The sequence below is a fragment of the Callospermophilus lateralis genome, unplaced genomic scaffold, assembly GCF_048772815.1.
Source record: "Callospermophilus lateralis isolate mCalLat2 unplaced genomic scaffold, mCalLat2.hap1 Scaffold_386, whole genome shotgun sequence".
NCBI lineage: Eukaryota > Metazoa > Chordata > Mammalia > Rodentia > Sciuridae > Callospermophilus > Callospermophilus lateralis.
In genome coordinates this window covers 1,041,286-1,063,698 of record NW_027514285.1, presented here as the reverse complement: position 1 = coordinate 1,063,698, position 22,413 = coordinate 1,041,286, and the positions used below count along the sequence as shown (strand labels likewise).

General features: G+C 41.0%; 1 protein-coding gene across 1 annotated transcript in view; it reads right to left on the bottom strand.

The window, feature by feature from the left end:
• Positions 1-21,570, bottom strand: part of LOC143386842 (agrin-like) — an 83,112-nt gene extending 61,542 nt beyond the window's left edge. The window contains 1 exon segment of the mRNA XM_077108290.1: positions 21,567-21,570. Coding sequence (XP_076964405.1) covers positions 21,567-21,570 — 4 coding nt within the window.
• Positions 21,571-22,413: the final 843 nt, after the last annotated feature.

The window sequence follows — 22,413 nt, the reverse complement described above, 5'->3', positions numbered from 1 at the left end:
AATTCATGTTCAGGAGTTACATCCATTTCAGAGTTTCATATCCATCCTTCTCTTGGCTATATATTTATAAGGTCCAGCCAGCTTCCTTAGATGTTTTTAAGCCCATGAAAAGTCCAAAAAAAAAAAAATCTGAAAGAAGAGTTTCAAGAATTTTCAACAAATACTAGTCTAGAAATGCTGACATGAAAACCAACTAAAGTTTTCAACTAGTTCTTTTTAGGAACCTTAGCTGTGCCGTGCTTTTCAAAAATGACTTGTCATAACTGATTTGTGCCCATGTTGGCAACTCTTCTGAAATTACTTTGAAAGTAGACTAATGTGAGAGTTTGTCTTTAGAGAAAATTCAAATTACTTGCGTAGGAAGTGGCAGTAGGTCTGGGGATGTTGTATCAGCTCACTGGCAGTGACCTTGCCTAGCTTGGGGCTGGCCTGCCATGGATTTTCACCCCAAACACTTGCAAGAAAAAAAAAAAGACGGAAGGGAGAGAGAAAGTTGGAAGGGAGGGAGGCAAATTTGGAGGGATGGATGGAGGTAGAAAAGAAGGAAGAAGAAATGGAGAAAAACCAGGAAGGGAGGAAGAAAGCAAGGAAGGAGGAAATAGGGAGAGTAGAAGGGCAGGGAAAGGACTGAGTCACTAAAACAAAAGGCCAAAAAAAAACAAAAAAATAAAATAAAATAAAATAAAACAAAAGGCAAGCGACACAAAGACCAATATAGGCCATGAAAGCTGTTTGAACAGTTTAGACAGCTTTAGAATTTGAGTGACAACAAACTGAATGTTATGATGACTGGATGGAATCTTCCTACTAAGCCCCGCCTTGGCCTGGCCTAAACCAAATCAAGGGGTGGGTGGCATGGAGAGGAATTCTCTCTGGCTGGAGTGGGAGGGACCTAAACCTGTGGCACTTGAGGATGCACTGGGTAGGGAAGGGGACAAGACTCCCCTGATGGGCAGTTGAGCACAACAAGGCTCCTGGGAGCCCTTGATCATGGCTCCCACCGCCATACGCCCACCACCCGCCATACGCTCACACCCTGAAGGGGATCGCAGTGGTCAGTCCGTTGCCTGGTGCAGGTTGGAGTTCCTGACCAAACACCTGAGTGTCCACAGCCTGCGTTGGCCTGCCTGGGCAGGCTGTGGTTGTGGTGGCAAGAGCCAAAGCCGTCTTGGTGTGATGGAGGAGCCAAGGGCTGCCTCTCAGCCATACTAGTGAGTGGTTCTGGAAGAAGCACCAAGGGTTGTGGCAGCATTGTCCGAAGACATGAAGCCAGGCCATCTTCCTTATGGCTTTCCTTGGGAGTTGGTGATGTGTACAGCTCTTAGATTTTTGGCTGTTCTCTCACTTTTCTGGAGATGTTCTCAGTCGGTTAGTAGCAGGCTTTACGTGGGAAGAGAAAAAAAGCTGGCTCTAAATCTTGCGGGACTTATTGAAAAAAAGTGTGGACTTCTTGAAAAAGTGAGCCTTGTTGAAAAAAAACATGAAGGCTTAGCCTCATCTTTAAAGGATTGCAGGTTTGAGAAGGGTTCAAGGGAAGCACAACATCTGGAGGCAACCTACGAAAAGCTGCATTGGTCCGAATCCAGCCATGGCGTTGAAATGCTCTTTCTAGAAGAAGAGCTCAAAGCACAGAAGGCTAAACATGGTCAACAGGATGAAACGATGGCGCATCTATCAAGAAGGATACGGTCCCTCCAAGGTGAATCTGAAACCCTCAGATCACAAATAGCTGAAGCTAAAACAAACTGGAGACTCTTTCAAGTGAATGAGGAAGAACTGAAGCTGGCAATCAAAGAGGTGCCTTGTTTCCAGTTGACCCAAGGAGTCAGTTCATGAGAAGAGGTCCTTTTTTTTCCTCCACCTCTCCGAGGAAACTTGTATGGGAACCTGGAGATTATTTTCCACCTGGCCCGCCACCCACTCCATTTCCAATGCGAAGTGTCTTTGCAGGGAGAGGGTTTTCCTCTCAATCTTCCCCCAAGAGCTGGAATTCAGCCCTCTACACCTGCATTCTGAAAGTACAAGTGAGTTCCCTGAAGGGTTCCTTCCACCTGCCAATGAGCCTGTTACTCAACATCCAGAACCAATCAAGAAACCTCATACTGTTGCGCTCTCTTCAAATGTAATTTGACTTTTCTCTCATTTTTAGTTTTTAAGTAACTGCTTTTACTTCAGTAATTGACTATACTTTGGCTCCAATTGAATCTCAATGAAACTATAATTCTTAAGATAGTATTTTGTAAATAAAGATGGTTTACATAGGAAGTTTATGAGTAAATTATTCCTATTTTGTTTTATTCCAGAGTACAGCATTTAATCTGATGAAGCCACTATTACATAAACAAGAATGGGTGTTCTAGGTACTTGTAATCTAGCTGATGGAAACATATTTGAAACTCCCAACAAAGAAGTGTATTTAGTATGACTGTAGCAAATGTGAAGTGACTTTAGGCTTAATGAAAAATTGTCACTGATTTTCAGACTGGTTGGGCATATCAGCTAGTTTCTCCATATCAGAATAACTAGAGCATGGGAGGACTAAAGGAGAGAACACAACTAAACATGTCACGGAAACAGGAGATCTCAACTACAAAGAAAAATGAAGACCTCTTTTTTGTATTCGTTGCTGAAAACATTACATAGCTCTTGAGATATCATATTTCCTACATTAGATTCAAGTGAGCTATGAACTCCCATTTTTACCCCATATACAGGTTGCACAATCACATTGTTTACACATCCACATTTTTACAAAATGCCATATTAGTAACTGTTGTATTCTGCTACCTTTTCTATCCTCTACTATCCCCCCTCTCCTGCCCTCCCATCTTCTCTCTCTATCCCATCTGCTGTAATTTAACGTTTGGGAATTGGAAACCACACTTTAAACTCACTCTGCTCCCCTATTTTCCTTCTGTCAAATTACTCATCATCTTCTTCTATTTCTCCTCCTCCTCCTCCTCTTCCTCCTCCTCCTTATACCTTTAATTCATTCATCATACGCTCATGCATTGGTTCATTCATTCCTTTCACCTATGGTGTTGGGGATCCAACTCAAGACCTTTGAAAGTGCACAGCCAGCACTCTAGTGCTCAGCCAAAACCCCAGCACCTGTCTTTTTGATTTTATGACTCTTTATATGAAATTCAGAATTGCATTCTGCTATGGTTCACTGATATGTGGATTGACTCAGTCCTTGTTTTCTGGGAGACTTTAGGAAAATATATATGAATTATTAGGAGATTGAAATGAAAAAACAAAGAGGAAATTCCCCAATTTCTTATTCTTAGATTCCATACTCTGACTCTGCCTACCTACTATAAAAACTTTTAAACTCTTAATCCCCATTTCTATATCATTGCCAACAAGTGAACATTCACTGCCCTACAACAAACCAGAAAACTCACATTGAACAATGTTTCCCCAGTAGAGACCAAGACACAATACTTATTAAAAAAATACCCTAGTTATGATTTAGTAGATAAGCTTTATTTGAGTGTTAAATGTGCTCTAATTATGTGTTTGTGTGTGTGTGTGTGTGTGTGTGCTCTTGTGTAAAACATGCACTGAGGAGTAAAATAAATGCAGGATTGCAACAGCCTTCTTAAAAGTAAGAAGCAGCTTTATCACATTTGAAGCCCAGTGAAGAATCTGCCTGATACTTGACCTACAATTAATTGAAATGTGAAAAATTCAGGCCTAGAAAAACAAAGCCAACATACATAATAAATCTAATCAGTCTGTCTCACCTGTTTTCAAATCAGTCCTTTAAATAAACCTAAATTGCCAGCATAAAACATCAGTTGCTCTAAACGAGTGGACGGATGTCCCCTTCCATGGGCTGTGTAAAATACATGGAGGATCCCGCCCTGATTGGTATCTAGAATGACTTCTGCCTGAACTACTACTGGAGAATAGTTGCTGATATACTGCGGTTCTTATACCAGTAAACTGGAATGAAGGTAATTTCAGGCTGCAAAGGAATAAATTGATTTTACTAACTGGTTTTTGGAAAACACTGCCATGAAAAATTATCAATATGTTCATAAAGGCATCTACATGTCTCTCCACAGGGGTTTTACTTAATGGGGGAGGGGGTGAGGTCTGGATATAACTTAACTGTCCATTAGTAGGTAGAACAATATAATGGGAATCACAGTGCCCATACCGGTTTGAACTCAATCTAGGTAACATGGATTCATCTCTGTGTAATAGGCCTGCTTCTGAAAAACACAAAGTCGGGCTCCAAAAGCAGAACGATATTTTCAGAATACCATGTTATGTTTGTAAATAGATAGACAGATAGATATACAGAAATCAAAAATCTGAAAACGGTCTGCAAGTCCACATTTCAATAACTTACAATGTCAGTAGTGGGGGATCAATTGCAGATCAAGAAGACTATATCTGCATGCGAAATGGTTCAATTTTCAAAGAGTTTTTTAAAGGACAATGGACAAAAAATTCAAAGGGTTACAGTAAGTGTTGAGGAGTGACTTGGTAAAAGGAGCACAGAGGTGAGAAAGAATTAAGTAGAGTTCAATAGAACCAGGTATAATATCTGTACACATGACTTAATGAAAGGGGACACTTCAAGAAATCATAAGGCCTAAGGAGAGATCAGGATTAGGGGGGCTTGTAGGAAGAGCTGAAAAAAGACAAAAGCATGCAATGGGCAGAAAATGTGGAATAAAAGGCCTCACAGGTGGTAAACTGATCCATCTCTCCCTGGTAGTTCAACTGTATGAATAACAGAGAGGCCGGCTAAGTGGGAAAGTACTTGGAAACTCTATTCATACAGACAACAGAAAGTGCCACCAGAGTGAAAAAAGTAAACCTAGTAAGGCAGATTAGCCCCATCCCCTTGGTGTTTTATGCCAGCTATCTTTCTTACTGTGCCTCTGTTCATCTACACTGATACGTGTTAGGTCCAAAGGCAGTGACAAACATTGTTACATGTATTGATGAATCCTGCCAATTCCACAAAGCACAGCCATTTTACCTAGTGTTCTCAATACCTTCTTTTCGACTCTCATCTCGTTTGAAGAAACACTTTCAGAGGAAAGAAGTTCTCCCTAAGCCACATGTGTCCTTAAGTAAACTATGAATTGAGTGCTATTTCTAGGTGTTTGGGCTGATTCCTCCACATGGCCCGTAAAACCTAGAAAAGTGTCATGCACCAGCAGGCAGTACATCTTCACTGAGTCCTGTTCTTTGCACACCAGGGTCATCTTATTGTCCATTTAATGTTCAGAAAAACAGTGTTACAATGAGTATCCTTCTTAGTAGTAGGACTAAAGTGTTTTGGACTCGCATGTTCAGATACTGAAAAGGCTCAGGGAAGTCCACTTGAAAGCTGGTCATTCGATACAGGTGCTGGAGAGGAAAACAAGCGACTCTCATTTGGCAACTTTTAAACAGTGATACAGCTCTGGCCGTGTAAGTGTAAATAACAACAGGTCTAATCATGCATGGTGGCCTATGAGCTTGGAACTTGCATGCTTACAAAACCAGTGATTACTTGTGCATCTTCTCCTTCGAACCTCATATGTGACTCATCAACAAGTAAAGTGTAACTTGGGAGGAAAGCAATATGTTGGGATGTCCTTTTTGTACATCAAGCCATGACTTCTTTGTCTTAACATCAACAATATAATTCATGTTCAGGAGTTACATCCATTTCAGAGTGTCATATCCATCCTTCTCTTGGCTATATATTTATAAGGTCCAGCCAGCTTCCTTAGATGTTTTTAAGCCCATGAAAAGTCCAAAAAAAAAAATCTGAAAGAAGAGTTTCAAGAATTTTCAACAAATACTAGTCTAGAAATGCTGACATGAAAACCAACTAAAGTTTTCAACTCCTTCTTTTTAGGAACCTTAGCTGTGCCGTGCTTTTCAAAAATGACTTGTCATAACTGATTTGTGCCCATGTTGGCAACTCTTCTGAAATTACTTTGAAAGTAGACTAATGTGAGAGTTTCTCTTTAGAGAAAATTCAAATTACTTGCGTAGGAAGTGGCAGCAGGTCTGGGGATGTTGTATCAGCTCACTGGCAGTGACCTTGCCTAGCTTGGGGCTGGCCTGCCATGGATTTTCACCCCAAACACTTGCAAAAAAAAAAAAAAAAAGACGGAAGGGAGAGAGAAAGTTGGAAGGGAGGGAGGCAAATTTGGAGGGATGGATGCAGGTAGAAAAGAAGGAAGAAGAAAAGGAGAAAAACCAGGAAGGGAGGAAGAAAGCAAGGATGGAGGAAATAGGGAGAGTAGAAGGGCAGGGAAAGGACTGAGTCACTAAAACAAAAGGCCAAAAAAAACAAAAAAAATAAAATAAAATAAGACAAAAGGTAAGCGACACAAAGACCAATATAGGCCATGAAAGCTGTTTGAACAGTTTAGACAGGTTTAGAATTTGAGTGACAACAAAATGAATGTTATGATGACTGGATGGAATCTTCCTACTAAGCCCCGCCTTGGCATGGCCTAAACCAAATCAAGGGGTGGGTGGCATGGAGAGGAATTCTCTCTGGCTGGAGTGGGAGGGACCTAAACCTGTGGCACTTGAGGATGCACTGGGTAGGGAACGGGACAAGACTCCCCTGATGGGCAGTTGAGCACAACAAGGCTCCTGGGAGCCCTTGATCATGGCTCCCACCGCCATACGCCCACCACCCGCCATACGCTCACACCCTGAAGGGGATCGCAGTGGTCTGCTCTGTTGCCTGGTGCAGGTTGGAGTTCCTGACCAAACACCTGAGTGTCCACAGCCTGCGTTGGCCTGCCTGGGCAGGCTGTGGTTGTGGTGGCAAGAACCAAAGCCGTCTTGGTGTGATGGAGGAGCCAAGGGCTGCCTCTCAGCCATACTAGTGAGTGGTTCTGGAAGAAGCACCAAGGGTTGTGGCAGCATTGTCCGAAGACATGAAGCCAGGCCATCTTCCTTATGGCTTTCCTTGGGAGTTGGTGATGTGTACAGCTCTTAGATTTTTGGCTGTTCTCTCACTTTTCTGGAGATGTACTCAGTCGGTTAGTAGCAGGCTTTACGTGGGAAGAGAAAAAAAGCTGGCTCTAAATCTTGCGGGACTTATTGAAAAAAAGTGTGGACTTCTTGAAAAAGTGAGCCTTGTTGAAAAAAAACATGAAGGCTTAGCCTCATCTTTAAAGGATTGCAGGTTTGAGAAGGGTTCAAGGGAAGCACAACATCTGGAGGCAACCTACGAAAAGCTGCATTGGTCCGAATCCAGCCATGGCATTGAAATGCTCTTTCTAGAAGAAGAGCTCAAAGCACAGAAGGCTAAACATGGTCAACAGGATGAAACGATGGCGCATCTATCAAGAAGGATACGGTCCCTCCAAGGTGAATCTGAAACCCTCAGATCACAAATAGCTGAAGCTAAAACAAACTGGAGACTCTTTCAAGTGAATGAGGAAGAACTGAAGCTGGCAATCAAACAGGTGCCTTGTTTCCAGTTGACCCAAGGAGTCAGTTCATGAGAGGGGACCTTTTTTTTCCTCCACCTCTCCGAGGAAACTTGTATGGGAACCTGGAGATTATTTTCCACCTGGCCCGCCACCCACTCCATTTCCAATGCGAAGTGTCTTTGCAGGGAGAGGGTTTTCCTCTCAATCTTCCCCCAAGAGCTGGAATTCAGCCCTCTACACCTGCATTCTGAAAGTACAAGTGAGTTCCCTGAAGGGTTCCTTCCACCTGCAAATGAGCCTGTTACTCAACATCCAGAACCAATCAAGAAACCTCATACTGTTGCGCTCTCTTCAAATGTAATTTGACTTTTCTCTCATTTTGTTTTTTAAGTAACTGCTTTTACTTCAGTAATTGACTATACTTTGGCTCCAATTGAATCTCAATGAAACTATAATTCTTAAGATAGTATTTTGTAAATAAAGATGGTTTACATAGGAAGTTTATGAGTAAATTATTCCTATTTTGTTTTATTCCAGAGTACAGCATTTAATCTGATGAAGCCACTATTACATAAACAAGAATGGGTGTTCTAGGTACTTGTAATCTAGCTGATGGAAACATATTTGAAACTCCCAACAAAGAAGTGTATTTAGTATGACTGTAGCAAATGTGAAGTGACTTTAGGCTTAATGAAAAATTGTCACTGATTTTCAGACTGGTTGGGCATATCAGCTAGTTTCTCCATATCAGAATAACTAGAGCATGGGATGACTAAAGGAGAGAACACAACTAAACATGTCACGGAAACAAGAGATCTCAACTACAAAGAAAAATGAAGACCTCTTTTTTATATTCGTTGCTGAAAACATTACATAGCTCTTGAGATATCATATTTCCTACATTAGATTCAAGTGAGCTATGAACTCCCATTTTTACCCCATATACAGGTTGCACAATCACATTGTTTACACATCCACATTTTTACAAAATGCCATATTAGTAACTGTTGTATTCTGCTACCTTTTCTATCCTCTACTATCCCCCCTCTCCTGCCCTCCCATCTTCTCTCTCTATCCCATCTGCTGTAATTTAACGTTTGGGAATTGGAAACCACACTTTAAACTCACTCTGCTCCCCTTTTTCCCTTCTGTCAAATTACTCATCATCTTCTTCTATTTCTCCTCCTCCTCCTCCTCTTCCTCCTCCTCCTTATACATTTAATTCATTCATCATACGCTCATGCATTGGTTCATTCATTCCTTTCACCTATGGTGTTGGGGATCCAACTCAAGACCTTTGAAAGTGCACAGCCAGCACTCTAGTGCTCAGCCAAAACCCCAGCACCTGTCTTTTTGATTTTATGACTCTTTATATGAAATTCAGAATTGCATTCTGCTATGGTTCACTGATATGTGGATTGACTCAGTCCTTGTTTTCTGGGAGACTTTAGGAAAATATATATGAATTATTAGGAGATTGAAATGAAGAAACAAAGAGGAAATTCCCCAATTTCTTATTCTTAGATTCCATACTCTGACTCTGCCTACCTACTATAAAAACTTTTAAACTCTTAATCCCCATTTCTATATCATTGCCAACAAGTGAACTTTCACTGCCCTACAACAAACCAGAAAACTCACATTGAACAATGTTTCCCCAGTAGAGACCAAGACACAATACTTATTAAAAAAATACCCTAGTTATGATTTAGTAGTTAAAGCTTTATTTGAGTGTTAAATGTGCTCTAATTATGTGTTTGTGTGTGTGTGTGTGTGTGTGTGTGTGTGTGTGCTTGTGTTTAAAACATGCACTGAGGAGTAAAATAAATGCAGGATTGCAACAGCCTTCTTAAAAGTAAGAAGCAGCTTTATCACATTTGAAGCCCAGTAGAATCTGCCTGATACTTGACCTACAATTAATTGAAATGTGAAAAATTCAGGCCTAGAAAAACAAAGCCAACATACATAAAAAATCTAATCAGTCTGTCTCACCTGTTTTCAAATCAGTCCTTTAAATAAACCTAAATTGCCAGCATAAAACATCAGTTGCTCTAAACGAGTGGACGGATGTCCCCTGCCATGGGCTGTGTAAAATACATGGAGGATCCCGCCCTGATTGGTATCTAGAATGACTTCTGCCTGAACTACTACTGGAGAATAGTTGCTGATATACTGCGGTTCTTATACCAGTAAACTGGAATGAAGGTAATTTCAGGCTGCAAAGGAATAAATTGATTTTACTAACTGGTTTTTGGAAAACACTGCCATGAATAATTATCAATATGTTCATAAAGGCATCTACATGTCTCTCCACAGGGGTTTTACTTAATGGGGGAGCGGGTGAGGTCTGGATATAACTTAACTGTCCATTAGTAGGTAGAACAATATAATGGGAATCACAGTGCCCATACCAGTTTTAACTCAATCTAGGTAACATGGATTCATCTCTGTGTAATAGGCCTGCTTCTGAAAAACACAAAGTCGGGCTCCAAAAGCAGAACGATATTTTCAGAATACCATGTTATGTTTGTAAATAGATAGACAGATAGATATACAGAAATCAAAAATCTGAAAACGGTCTGCAAGTGCACATTTCAATAACTTACAATGTCAGTAGTGGGGGATCAATAGCAGATCAAGAAGACTGTATCTGCATGCGAAATGGTTCAATTTTCAAAGAGTTTTTTAAAAGGACAATGGACAAAAAATTCAAAGGGTTACAGTAAGTGTTGAGGAGTGACTTGGTAAAAGGAGCACAGAGGTGAGAAAGAATTAAGTAGAGTTCAATAGAACCAGGTATAATATCTGTACACATGACTTCATGAAAGGGGACACTTAAAGAAATCATAAGGCCTAAGGAGAGATCAGGATTAGGGGGGCTTGTAGGAAGAGCTGAAAAAAAACAAAAGCATGCAATGGGCAGAAAATGTGGAATAAAAGGCCTCACAGGTGGTAAACTGATCCATCTCTCCCTGGTAGTTCAACTGTATGAATAACAGAGAGGCCGGCTAAGTGGGAAAGTACTTGGAAACTCTATTCATACAGACAACAGAAAGTGCCACCAGAGTGAAAAAAATAAACCTAGTAAGGCAGATTAGCCCCATCCCCTTGGTGTTTTATGCCAGCTATCTTTCTTACTGTGCCTCTGTTCATCTATACTGATACGTGTTAGGTCCAAAGGCAGTGACAAACATTGTTACATGTATTGATGAATCCTGCCAATTCCACAAAGCACAGCCATTTTACTTAGTGTTCTCAATACCTTCTTTTCGACTCTCATCTCGTTTGAAGAAACACTTTCAGTGGAAAGAAGTTCTCCCTAAGCCACATGTGTCCTTAAGTAAACTATGAATTGAGTGCTATTTCAAGGTGTTTGGGCTGATTCCTCCACATGGCCCGTAAAACCTAGAAAAGTGTCATGCACCAGCAGGCAGTACATCTTCACTGAGTCCTGTTCTTTGCACACCAGGGTCATCTTATTGTCCATTTAATGGTCAGAAAAACAGTGTTACAGTGAGTATCCTTCTTAGTAGTAGGACTAAAGTGTTTTGGACTCGCATGTTCAGATACGGAAAAGGCTCAGGGAAGTCCACTTGAAAGCTGGTCATTCGATACAGGTGCTGGAGAGGAAAACAAGCGACTCTCATTTGGCAACTTTTAAACAGTGATACAGCTCTGGCCGTGTAAGTGTAAATAACAACAGGTCTAATCATGCATGGTGGCCTATGAGCTGGGAACTTGCATGCTTACAAAACCAGTGATTACTTGTGCATCTTCTCCTTCGAACCTCATATGTGACTCATCAACAAGTCAAGTGTAACTTGGGAGGAAACAATATGTTGGGATGTCCTTTTTGTACATCAAGCCATGACCTCTTTGTCTTAACATCAACAATATAATTCATGTTCAGGAGTTACATCCATTTCAGAGTGTCATATCCATCCTTCTCTTGGCTATATATTTATAAGGTCCAGCCAGCTTCCTTAGATGTTTTTAAGCCCATAAAAGTCCAAAAAAAAAAATCTGAAAGAAGAGTTTCAAGAATTTTCAACAAATACTAGTCTAGAAATGCTGACATGAAAACCAACTAAAGTTTTCAACTCCTTCTTTTTAGGAACCTTAGCTGTGCCGTGCTTTTCAAAAATGACTTGTCATAACTGATTTGTGCCCATGTTGGCAACTCTTCTGAAATTACTTTGAAAGTAGACTAATGTGAGAGTTTCTCTTTAGAGAAAATTCAAATTACTTGCGTAGGAAGTGGCAGCAGGTCTGGGGATGTTGTATCAGCTCACTGGCAGTGACCTTGCCTAGCTTGGGGCTGGCCTGCCATGGATTTTCACCCCAAACACTTGCAAGAAAAAAAAAAAGACGGAAGGGAGAGAGAAAGTTGGAAGGGAGGGAGGCAAAGTTGGAGGGATGGAGGTAGGTAGAAAAGAAGGAAGAAGAAAAGGAGAAAAACCAGGAAGGGAGGAAGAAAGCAAGGAAGGAGGAAATAGGGAGAGTACAAGGGCAGGGAAAGGACTGAGTCACTAAAACAAAAGGCCAAAAAAAAACCAAAAAATAAAATAAAATAAAATAAAACAAAAGGCAAGCAACACAAAGACCAATATAGGCCATGAAAGCTGTTTGAACAGTTTAGACAGCTTTAGAATTTGAGTGACAACAAAATGAATGTTATGATGACTGGATGGAATCTTCCTACTAAGCCCCGCCTTGGCCTGGCCTAAACCAAATCAAGGGGTGGGTGGCATGGAGAGGAATTCTCTCTGGCTGGAGTGGGAGGGACCTAAACCTGTGGCACTTGAGGATGCACTGGGTAGGGAAGGGGACAAGACTCCCCTGATGGGCAGTTGAGCACAACAAGGCTCCTGGGAGCCCTTGATCATGGCTCCCACCGCCATACGCCCACCACCCGCCATACGCTCACACCCTGAAGGGGATCGCAGTGGTCTGCTCCGTTGCCTGGTGCAGGTTGGAGTTCCTGACCAAACACCTGAGTGTCCACAGCCTGCGTTGGCCTGCCTGGGCAGGCTGTGGTTGTGGTGGCAAGAGCCAAAGCCATCTTGGTGTGATGGAGGAGCCAAGGGCTGCCTCTCAGCCATACTAGTGAGTGGTTCTGGAAGAAGAACCAAGGGTTGTGGCAGCATTGTCCGAAGACATGAAGCCAGGCCATCTTCCTTATGGCTTTCCTTGGGAGTTGGTGATGTGTACAGCTCTTAGATTTTTGGCTGTTCTCTCACTTTTCTGGAGATGTTCTCAGTCGGTTAGTAGCAGGCTTTACGTGGGAAGAGAAAAAAAGCTGGCTCTAAATCTTGCGGGACTTATTGAAAAAAAGTGTGGACTTCTTGAAAAAGTGAGCCTTGTTGAAAAAAAACATGAAGGCTTAGCCTCATCTTTAAAGGATTGCAGGTTTGAGAAGGGTTCAAGGGAAGCACAACATCTGGAGGCAACCTACGAAAAGCTGCATTGGTCCGAATCCAGCCATGGCGTTGAAATGCTCTTTCTAGAAGAAGAGCTCAAAGCACAGAAGGCTAAACATGGTCAACAGGATGAAACGATGGCGCATCTATCAAGAAGGATACGGTCCCTCCAAGGTGAATCTGAAACCCTCAGATCACAAATAGCTGAAGCTAAAACAAACTGGAGACTCTTTCAAGTGAATGAGGAAGAACTGAAGCTGGCAATCAAAGAGGTGCCTTGTTTCCAGTTGACCCAAGGAGTCAGTTCATGAGAAGAGGTCCTTTTTTTTCCTCCACCTCTCCGAGGAAACTTGTATGGGAACCTGGAGATTATTTTCCACCTGGCCCGCCACCCACTCCATTTCCAATGCGAAGTGTCTTTGCAGGGAGAGGGTTTTCCTCTCAATTTTCCCCCAAGAGCTGGAATTCAGCCCTCTACACCTGCATTCTGAAAGTACAAGTGAGTTTCCTGAAGGGTTCCTTCCACCTGCCAATGAGCCTGTTACTCAACATCCAGAACCAATCAAGAAACCTCATACTGTTGCTCTCTCTTCAAATGTAATTTGACTTTTCTCTCATTTTTAGTTTTTAAGTAACTGCTTTTACTTCAGTAATTGACTATACTTTGGCTCCAATTGAATCTCAATGAAACTATAATTCTTAAGATAGTATTTTGTAAATAAAGATGGTTTACATAGGAAGTTTATGAGTAAATTATTCCTATTTTGTTTTATTCCAGAGTACAGCATTTAATCTGATGAAGCAACTATTACATAAACAAGAATGGGAGTTCTAGGTACTTGTAATCTAGCTGATGGAAACATATTTGAAACTCCCAACAAAGAAGTGTATTTAGTATGACTGTAGCAAATGTGAAGTGACTTTAGGCTTAATGAAAAATTGTCACTGATTTTCAGACTGGTTGGGCATATCAGCTAGTTTCTCCATATCAGAATAACTAGAGCATGGGAGGACTAAAGGAGAGAACACAACTAAACATGTCACGGAAACAGGAGATCTCAACTACAAAGAAAAATGAAGACCTCTTTTTTATATTCGTTGCTGAAAACATTACATAGCTCTTGAGATATCATATTTCCTACATTAGATTCAAGTGAGCTATGAACTCCCATTTTTACCCCATATACAGGTTGCACAATCACATTGTTTACACATCCACATTTTTACAAAATGCCATATTAGTAACTGTTGTATTCTGCTACCTTTTCTATCCTCTACTATCCCCCCTCTCCTGCCCTCCCATCTTCTCTCTCTATCCCATCTGCTGTAATTTAACGTTTGGGAATTGGAAACCACACTTTAAACTCACTCTGCTCCCCTATTTCCCTTCTGTCAAATTACTCATCATCTTCTTCTATTTCTCCTCCTCCTCCTCCTCTTCCTCCTCCTCCTTATACCTTTAATTCATTCATCATACGCTCATGCATTGGTTCATTCATTCCTTTCACCTATGGTGTTGGGGATCCAACTCAAGACCTTTGAAAGTGCACAGCCAGCACTCTAGTGCTCAGCCAAAACCCCAGCACCTGTCTTTTTGATTTTATGACTCTTTATATGAAATTCAGAATTGCATTCTGCTATGGTTCACTGATATGTGGATTGACTCAGTCCTTGTTTTCTGGGAGACTTTAGGAAAATATATATGAATTATTAGGAGATTGAAATGAAAAAACAAAGAGGAAATTCCCCAATTTCTTATTCTTAGATTCCATACTCTGACTCTGCCTACCTACTATAAAAACTTTTAAACTCTTAATCCCCATTTCTATATCATTGCCAACAAGTGAACATTCACTGCCCTACAACAAACCAGAAAACTCACATTGAACAATGTTTCCCCCAGTAGAGACCAAGACACAATACTTATTAAAAAAATACCCTAGTTATGATTTAGTAGTTAAAGCTTTATTTGAGTGTTAAATGTGCTCTAATTACGTGTTTGTGTGTGTGTGTGTGTGTGTGTGTGTGTGTGTGTGTGTGTGTGTGTGTGCTCTTGTGTAAAACATGCACTGAGGAGTAAAATAAATGCAGGATTGCAACAGCCTTCTTAAAAGTAAGAAGCAGCTTTATCACATTTGAAGCCCAGTGAAGAATCTGCCTGATACTTGACCTACAATTAATTGAAATGTGAAAAATTCAGGCCTAGAAAAACAAAGCCAACATACATAATAAATCTAATCAGTCTGTCTCACCTGTTTTCAAATCAGTCCTTTAAATAAACCTAAATTGCCAGCATAAAACATCAGTTGCTCTAAACGAGTGGACGGATGTCCCCTGCCATGGGCTGTGTAAAATACATGGAGGATCCCGCCCTGATTGGTATCTAGAATGACTTCTGCCTGAACTACTACTGGAGAATAGTTGCTGATATACTGCGGTTCTTATACCAGTAAACTGGAATGAAGGTAATTTCAGGCTGCAAAGGAATAAATTGATTTTACTAACTGGTTTTTGGAAAACACTGCCATGAAAAATTATCAATATGTTCATAAAGGCATCTACATGTCTCTCCACAGGGGTTTTACTTAATGGGGGAGGGGGTGAGGTCTGGATATAACTTAACTGTCCATTAGTAGGTAGAACAATATAATGGGAATCACAGTGCCTATACCGGTTTGAACTCAATCTAGGTAACATGGATTCATCTCTGTGTAATAGGCCTGCTTCTGAAAAACACAAAGTCGGGCTCCAAAAGCAGAACGATATTTTCAGAATACCATGTTATGTTTGTAAATAGATAGACAGATAGATATACAGAAATCAAAAATCTGAAAACGGTCTGCAAGTGCACATTTCAATAACTTACAATGTCAGTAGTGGGGGATCAATAGCAGATCAAGAAGACTGTATCTGCATGCGAAATGGTTCAATTTTCAAACAGTTTTTTAAAGGACAATGGACAAAAAATTCAAAGGGTTACAGTAAGTGTTGAGGAGTGACTTGGTAAAAGGAGCACAGAGGTGAGAAAGAATTAAGTAGAGTTCAATAGAACCAGGTATAATATCTGTACACATGACTTCATGAAAGGGGACACTTAAAGAAATCATAAGGCCTAAGGAGAGATCAGGATTAGGGGGGCTTGTAGGAAGAGCTGAAAAAAAACAAAAGCATGCAATGGGCAGAAAATGTGGAATAAAAGGCCTCACAGGTGGTAAACTGATCCATCTCTCCCTGGTAGTTCAACTGTATGAATAAAAGAGAGGCCGGCTAAGTGGGAAAGTACTTGGAAACTCTATTCATACAGACAACAGAAAGTGCCACCAGAGTGAAAAAAGTAAACCTAGTAAGGCAGATTAGCCCCATCCCCTTGGTGTTTTATGCCAGCTATCTTTCTTAGTGTGCCTCTGTTCATCTACACTGATACGTGTTAGGTCCAAAGGCAGTGACAAACATTGTTACATGTATTGATGAATCCTGCCAATTCCACAAAGCACAGCCATTTTACTTAGTGTTCTCAATACCTTCTTTTCGACTCTCATCTCGTTTGAAGAAACACTTTCAGAGGAAAGAAGTTCTCCCTAAGCCACATGTGTCCTTAAGTAAACTATGAATTGAGTGCTATTTCAAGGTGTTTGGGCTGATTCCTCCACATGGCCTGTAAAACCTAGAAAAGTGTCATGCACCAGCAAGCAGTACATCTTCACTGAGTCCTGTTCTTTGCACACCAGGGTCATCTTATTGTCCATTTAATGTTCAGAAAAACAGTGTTACAGTGAGTATCCTTCTTAGTAGTAGGACTAAAGTGTTTTGGACTTGCATGTTCAGATACTGAAAAGGCTCAGGGAAGTCCATTTGAAAGCTGGTCATTCGATACAGGTGCTGGACAGGAAAACAAGCGACTCTCATTTGGCAACTTTTAAACAGTGATACAGCTCTGGCCGTGTAAGTGTAAATAACAACAGGTCTAATCATGCATGGTGGCTTATGAGCTTGGAACTTGCATGCTTACAAAACCAGTGATTACTTGTGCATCTTCTCCTTCGAAACTCATATGTGACTCATCAACAAGTCAAGTGTAACTTGGGTGGAAAACAATATGTTAGGATGTCCTTTTTGTACATCAAGCCATGACTTCTTTGTCTTAACATCCACAATATAATTCATGTTCAGGAGTTACATCCATTTCAGAGTGTCATATCCATCTTTCTCTTGGCTATATATTTATAAGATCCAGCCAGCTTCCTTAGATGTTTTTAAGCCCATGAAAAGTCCAAAAAAAAAAATCTGAAAGAAGAGTTTCAAGAATTTTCAACAAATACTAGTCTAGAAATGCTGACATGAAAACCAACTAAAGTTTTCAACTCCTTCTTTTTAGGAACCTTAGCTGTGCCGTGCTTTTCAAAAATGACTTGTCATAACTGATTTGTGCCCATGTTGGCAACTCTTCTGAAATTACTTTGAAAGTAGACTAATGTGAGAGTTTCTCTTTAGAGAAAATTCAAATTACTTGCGTAGGAAGTGGCAGCAGGTCTGGGGATGTTGTAGCAGCTCACTGGCAGTGACCTTGCCTAGCTTGGGGCTGGCCTGCCATGGATTTTCACCCCAAACACTTGCAAGAAAAAAAAAAAGACGGAAGAGAGAGAGAAAGTTGGAAGGGAGGGAGGCAAAGTTGGAGGGATGGAGGGAGGTAGAAAAGAAGGAAGAAGAAAAGGAGAAAAACCAGGAAGGGAGGAAGAAAGCAAGGAAGGAGGAAATAGGGAGAGTACAAGGGCAGGGAAAGGACTGAGTCACTAAAACAAAAGGCCAAAAAAAAACCAAAAATAAAGTAAAACAAAATAAAACAAACGGCAAGCAACACAAAGACCAATATAGGCCATGAAAGCTGTTTGAACAGTTTAGACAGCTTTAGAATTTGAGTGACAACAAAATGAATGTTATGATGACTGGATGGAATCTTCCTACTAAGCCCCGCCTTGGCCTGGCCTAAACCAAATCAAGGGGTGGGTGGCATGGAGAGGAATTCTCTCTGGCTGGAGTGGGAGGGACCTAAACCTGTGGCACTTGAGGATGCACTGGGTAGGGAAGGGGACAAGACTCCCCTGATGGGCAGTTGAGCACAACAAGGCTCCTGGGAGCCCTTGATCATGGCTCCCACCGCCATACGCCCACCACCCGCCATACGCTCACACCCTGAAGGGGATCGCAGTGGTCTGCTCCGTTGCCTGGTGCAGGTTGGAGTTCCTGACCAAACACCTGAGTGTCCACAGCCTGCGTTGGCCTGCCTGGGCAGGCTGTGGTTGTGGTGGCAAGAGCCAAAGCCGTCTTGGTGTGATGGAGGAGCCAAGGGCTGCCTCTCAGCCATACTAGTGAGTGGTTCTGGAAGAAGCACCAAGGGTTGTGGCAGCATTGTCCGAAGACATGAAGCCAGGCCATCTTCCTTATGGCTTTCCTTGGGAGTTGGTGATGTGTACAGCTCTTAGATTTTTGGCTGTTCTCTCACTTTTCTGGAGATGTTCTCAGTCGGTTAGTAGCAGGCTTTACGTGGGAAGAGAAAAAAAGCTGGCTCTAAATCTTGCGGGACTTATTGAAAAAAAGTGTGGACTTCTTGAAAAAGTGAGCCTTGTTGAAAAAAAACATGAAGGCTTAGCCTCATCTTTAAAGGATTGCAGGTTTGAGAAGGGTTCAAGGGAAGCACAACATCTGGAGGCAACCTACGATAAGCTGCATTGGTCCGAATCCAGCCATGGCATTGAAATGCTCTTTCTAGAAGAAGAGCTCAAAGCACAGAAGGCTAAACATGGTCAACAGGATGAAACGATGGCGCATCTATCAAGAAGGATACGGTCCCTCCAAGGTGAATCTGAAACCCTCAGATCACAAATAGCTGAAGCTAAAACAAACTGGAGACTCTTTCAAGTGAATGAGGAAGAACTGAAGCTGGCAATCAAAGAGGTGCCTTGTTTCCAGTTGACCCAAGGAGTCAGTTCATGAGAAGAGGTCCTTTTTTTTCCTCCACCTCTCCGAGGAAACTTGTATGGGAACCTGGAGATTATTTTCCACCTGGCCCGCCACCCACTCCATTTCCAATGCGAAGTGTCTTTGCAGGGAGAGGGTTTTCCTCTCAATCTTCCCCCAAGAGCTGGAATTCAGCCCTCTACACCTGCATTATGAAAGTACAAGTGAGTTCCCTGAAGGGTTCCTTCCACCTGCCAATGAGCCTGTTACTCAACATCCCGAACCAATCAAGAAACCTCATACTGTTGCTCTCTCTTCAAATGTAATTTGACTTTTCTCTCATTTTTAGTTTTTAAGTAACTGCTTTTACTTCAGTAATTGACTATACTTTGGCTCCAATTGAATCTCAATGAAACTATAATTCTTAAGATAGTATTTTGTAAATAAAGATGGTTTACATAGGAAGTTTATGAGTAAATTATTCCTATTTTGTTTTATTCCAGAGTACAGCATTTAATCTGATGAAGCCACTATTACATAAACAAGAATGGGAGTTCTAGGTACTTGTAATCTAGCTGATGGAAACATATTTGAAACTCCCAACAAAGAAGTGTATTTAGTATGACTGTAGCAAATGTGAAGTGACTTTAGGCTTAATGAAAAATTGTCACTGATTTTCAGACTGGTTGGGCATATCAGCTAGTTTCTCCATATCAGAATAACTAGAGCATGGGAGGACTAAAGGAGAGAACACAACTAAACATGTCACGGAAACAGGAGATCTCAACTACAAAGAAAAATGAAGACCTCTTTTTTATATTCGTTGCTGAAAACATTACATAGCTCTTGAGATATCATATTTCCTACATTAGATTCAAGTGAGCTATGAACTCCCATTTTTACCCCATATACAGGTTGCACAATCACATTGTTTACACATCCACATTTTTACAAAATGCCATATTAGTAACTGTTGTATTCTGCTACCTTTTCTATCCTCTACTATCCCCCCTCTCCTGCCCTCCCATCTTCTCTCTCTATCCCATCTGCTGTAATTTAACGTTTGGGAATTGGAAACCACACTTTAAACTCACTCTGCTCCCCTATTTCCCTTCTGTCAAATTACTCATCATCTTCTTCTATTTCTCCTCCTCCTCCTCCTCTTCCTCCTCCTCCTTATACCTTTAATTCATTCATCATACGCTCATGCATTGGTTCATTCATTCCTTTCACCTATGGTGTTGGGGATCCAACTCAAGACCTTTGAAAGTGCACAGCCAGCACTCTAGTGCTCAGCCAAAACCCCAGCACCTGTCTTTTTGATTTTATGACTCTTTATATGAAATTCAGAATTGCATTCTGCTATGGTTCACTGATATGTGGATTGACTCAGTCCTTGTTTTCTGGGAGACTTTAGGAAAATATATATGAATTATTAGGAGATTGAAATGAAAAAACAAAGAGGAAATTCCCCAATTTCTTATTCTTAGATTCCATACTCTGACTCTGTTTACCTACCATAAAAACTTTTAAACTCTTAATCCCCATTTCTATATCATTGCCAACAAGTGAACATTCACTGCCCTACAACAAACCAGAAAACTCACATTGAACAATGTTTCCCCAGTAGAGACCAAGACACAATACTTATTAAAAAAATACCCTAGTTATGATTTAGTAGTTAAAGCTTTATTTGAGTGTTAAATGTGCTCTAATTATGTGTTTGTGTGTGTGTGTGTGTGTGTGTGTGTGTGTGCTCTTGTGTAAAACATGCACTGAGGAGTAAAATAAATGCAGGATTGCAACAGCCTTCTTAAAAGTAAGAAGCAGCTTTATCACATTTGAAGCCCAGTGAAGAATCTGCCTGATACTTGACCTACAATTAATTGAAATGTGAAAAATTCAGGCCTAGAAAAACAAAGCCAACATACATAATAAATCTAATCAGTCTGTCTCACCTGTTTTCAAATCAGTCCTTTAAATAAACCTAAATTGCCAGCATAAAACATCAGTTGCTCTAAACGAGTGGACGGATGTCCCCTGCCATGGGCTGTGTAAAATACATCGAGGATCCCGCCCTGATTGGTATCTAGAATGACTTCTGCCTGAACTACTACTGGAGAATAGTTGCTGATATACTGCGGTTCTTATACCAGTAAACTGGAATGAAGGTAATTTCAGGCTGCAAAGGAATAAATTGATTTTACTAACTGGTTTTTGGAAAACACTGCCATGAAAAATTATCAATATGTTCATAAAGGCATCTACATGTATCTCCACAGGGGTTTTACTTAATGGGGGAGGGGGTGAGGTCTGGATATAACTTAACTGTCCATTAGTAGGTAGAACAATATAATGGGAATCACAGTGCCCATACCGGTTTGAACTCAATCTAGGTAACATGGATTCATCTCTGTGTAATAGGCCTGCTTCTGAAAAACACAAAGTCGGGCTCCAAAAGCAGAACGATATTTTCAGAATACCATGTTATGTTTGTAAATAGATAGACAGATAGATATACAGAAATCAAAAATCTGAAAACGGTCTGCAAGTGCACATTTCAATAACTTACAATGTCAGTAGTGGGGGATCAATAGCAGATCAAGAAGACTGTATCTGCATGCGAAATGGTTCAATTTTCAAAGAGTTTTTTAAAGGACAATGGACAAAAAATTCAAAGGGTTACAGTAAGTGTTGAGGAGTGACTTGGTAAAAGGAGCACAGAGGTGAGAAAGAATTAAGTAGAGTTCAATAGAACCAGGTATACTATCTGTACACATGACTTCATGAATGGGCACACTTAAAGAAATCATAAGGCCTAAGGAGAGATCAGGATTACTGGGGCTTGTAGGAAGAGCTGAAAAAAAACAAAAGCATGCAATGGGCAGAAAATGTGGAATAAAAGGCCTCACAGGTGGTAAACTGATCCATCTCTCCCTGGTAGTTCAACTGTATGAATAACAGAGAGGCCGGCTAAGTGGGAAAGTACTTGGAAACTCTATTCATACAGACAACAGAAAGTGCCACCAGAGTGAAAAAAATAAACCTAGTAAGGCAGCTTAGCCCCATCCCCTTGGTGTTTTATGCCAGCTATCTTTCTTACTGTGCCTCTGTTCATCTACACTGGTACGTGTTAGGTCCAAAGGCAGTGACAAACATTGTTACATGTATTGATGAATCCTGCCAATTCCACAAAGCACAGCCATTTTACTTAGTGTTCTCAATACCTTCTTTTCGACTCTCATCTCGTTTGAAGAAACACTTTCAGAGGAAAGAAGTTCTCCCTAAGCCACATGTGTCCTTAAGTAAACTATGAATTGAGTGCTATTTCAAGGTGTTTGGGCTGATTCCTCCACATGGCCCGTAAAACCTAGAAAAGTGTCATGCACCAGCAGGCAGTACATCTTCACTGAGTCCTGTTCTTTGCACACCAGGGTCATCTTATTGTCCATTTAATGGTCAGAAAAACAGTGTTACAGTGAGTATCCTTCTTAGTAGTAGGACTAAAGTGTTTTGGACTCGCATGTTCAGATACGGAAAAGGCTCAGGGAAGTCCACTTGAAAGCTGGTCATTCGATACAGGTGCTGGAGAGGAAAACAAGCGACTCTCATTTGGCAACTTT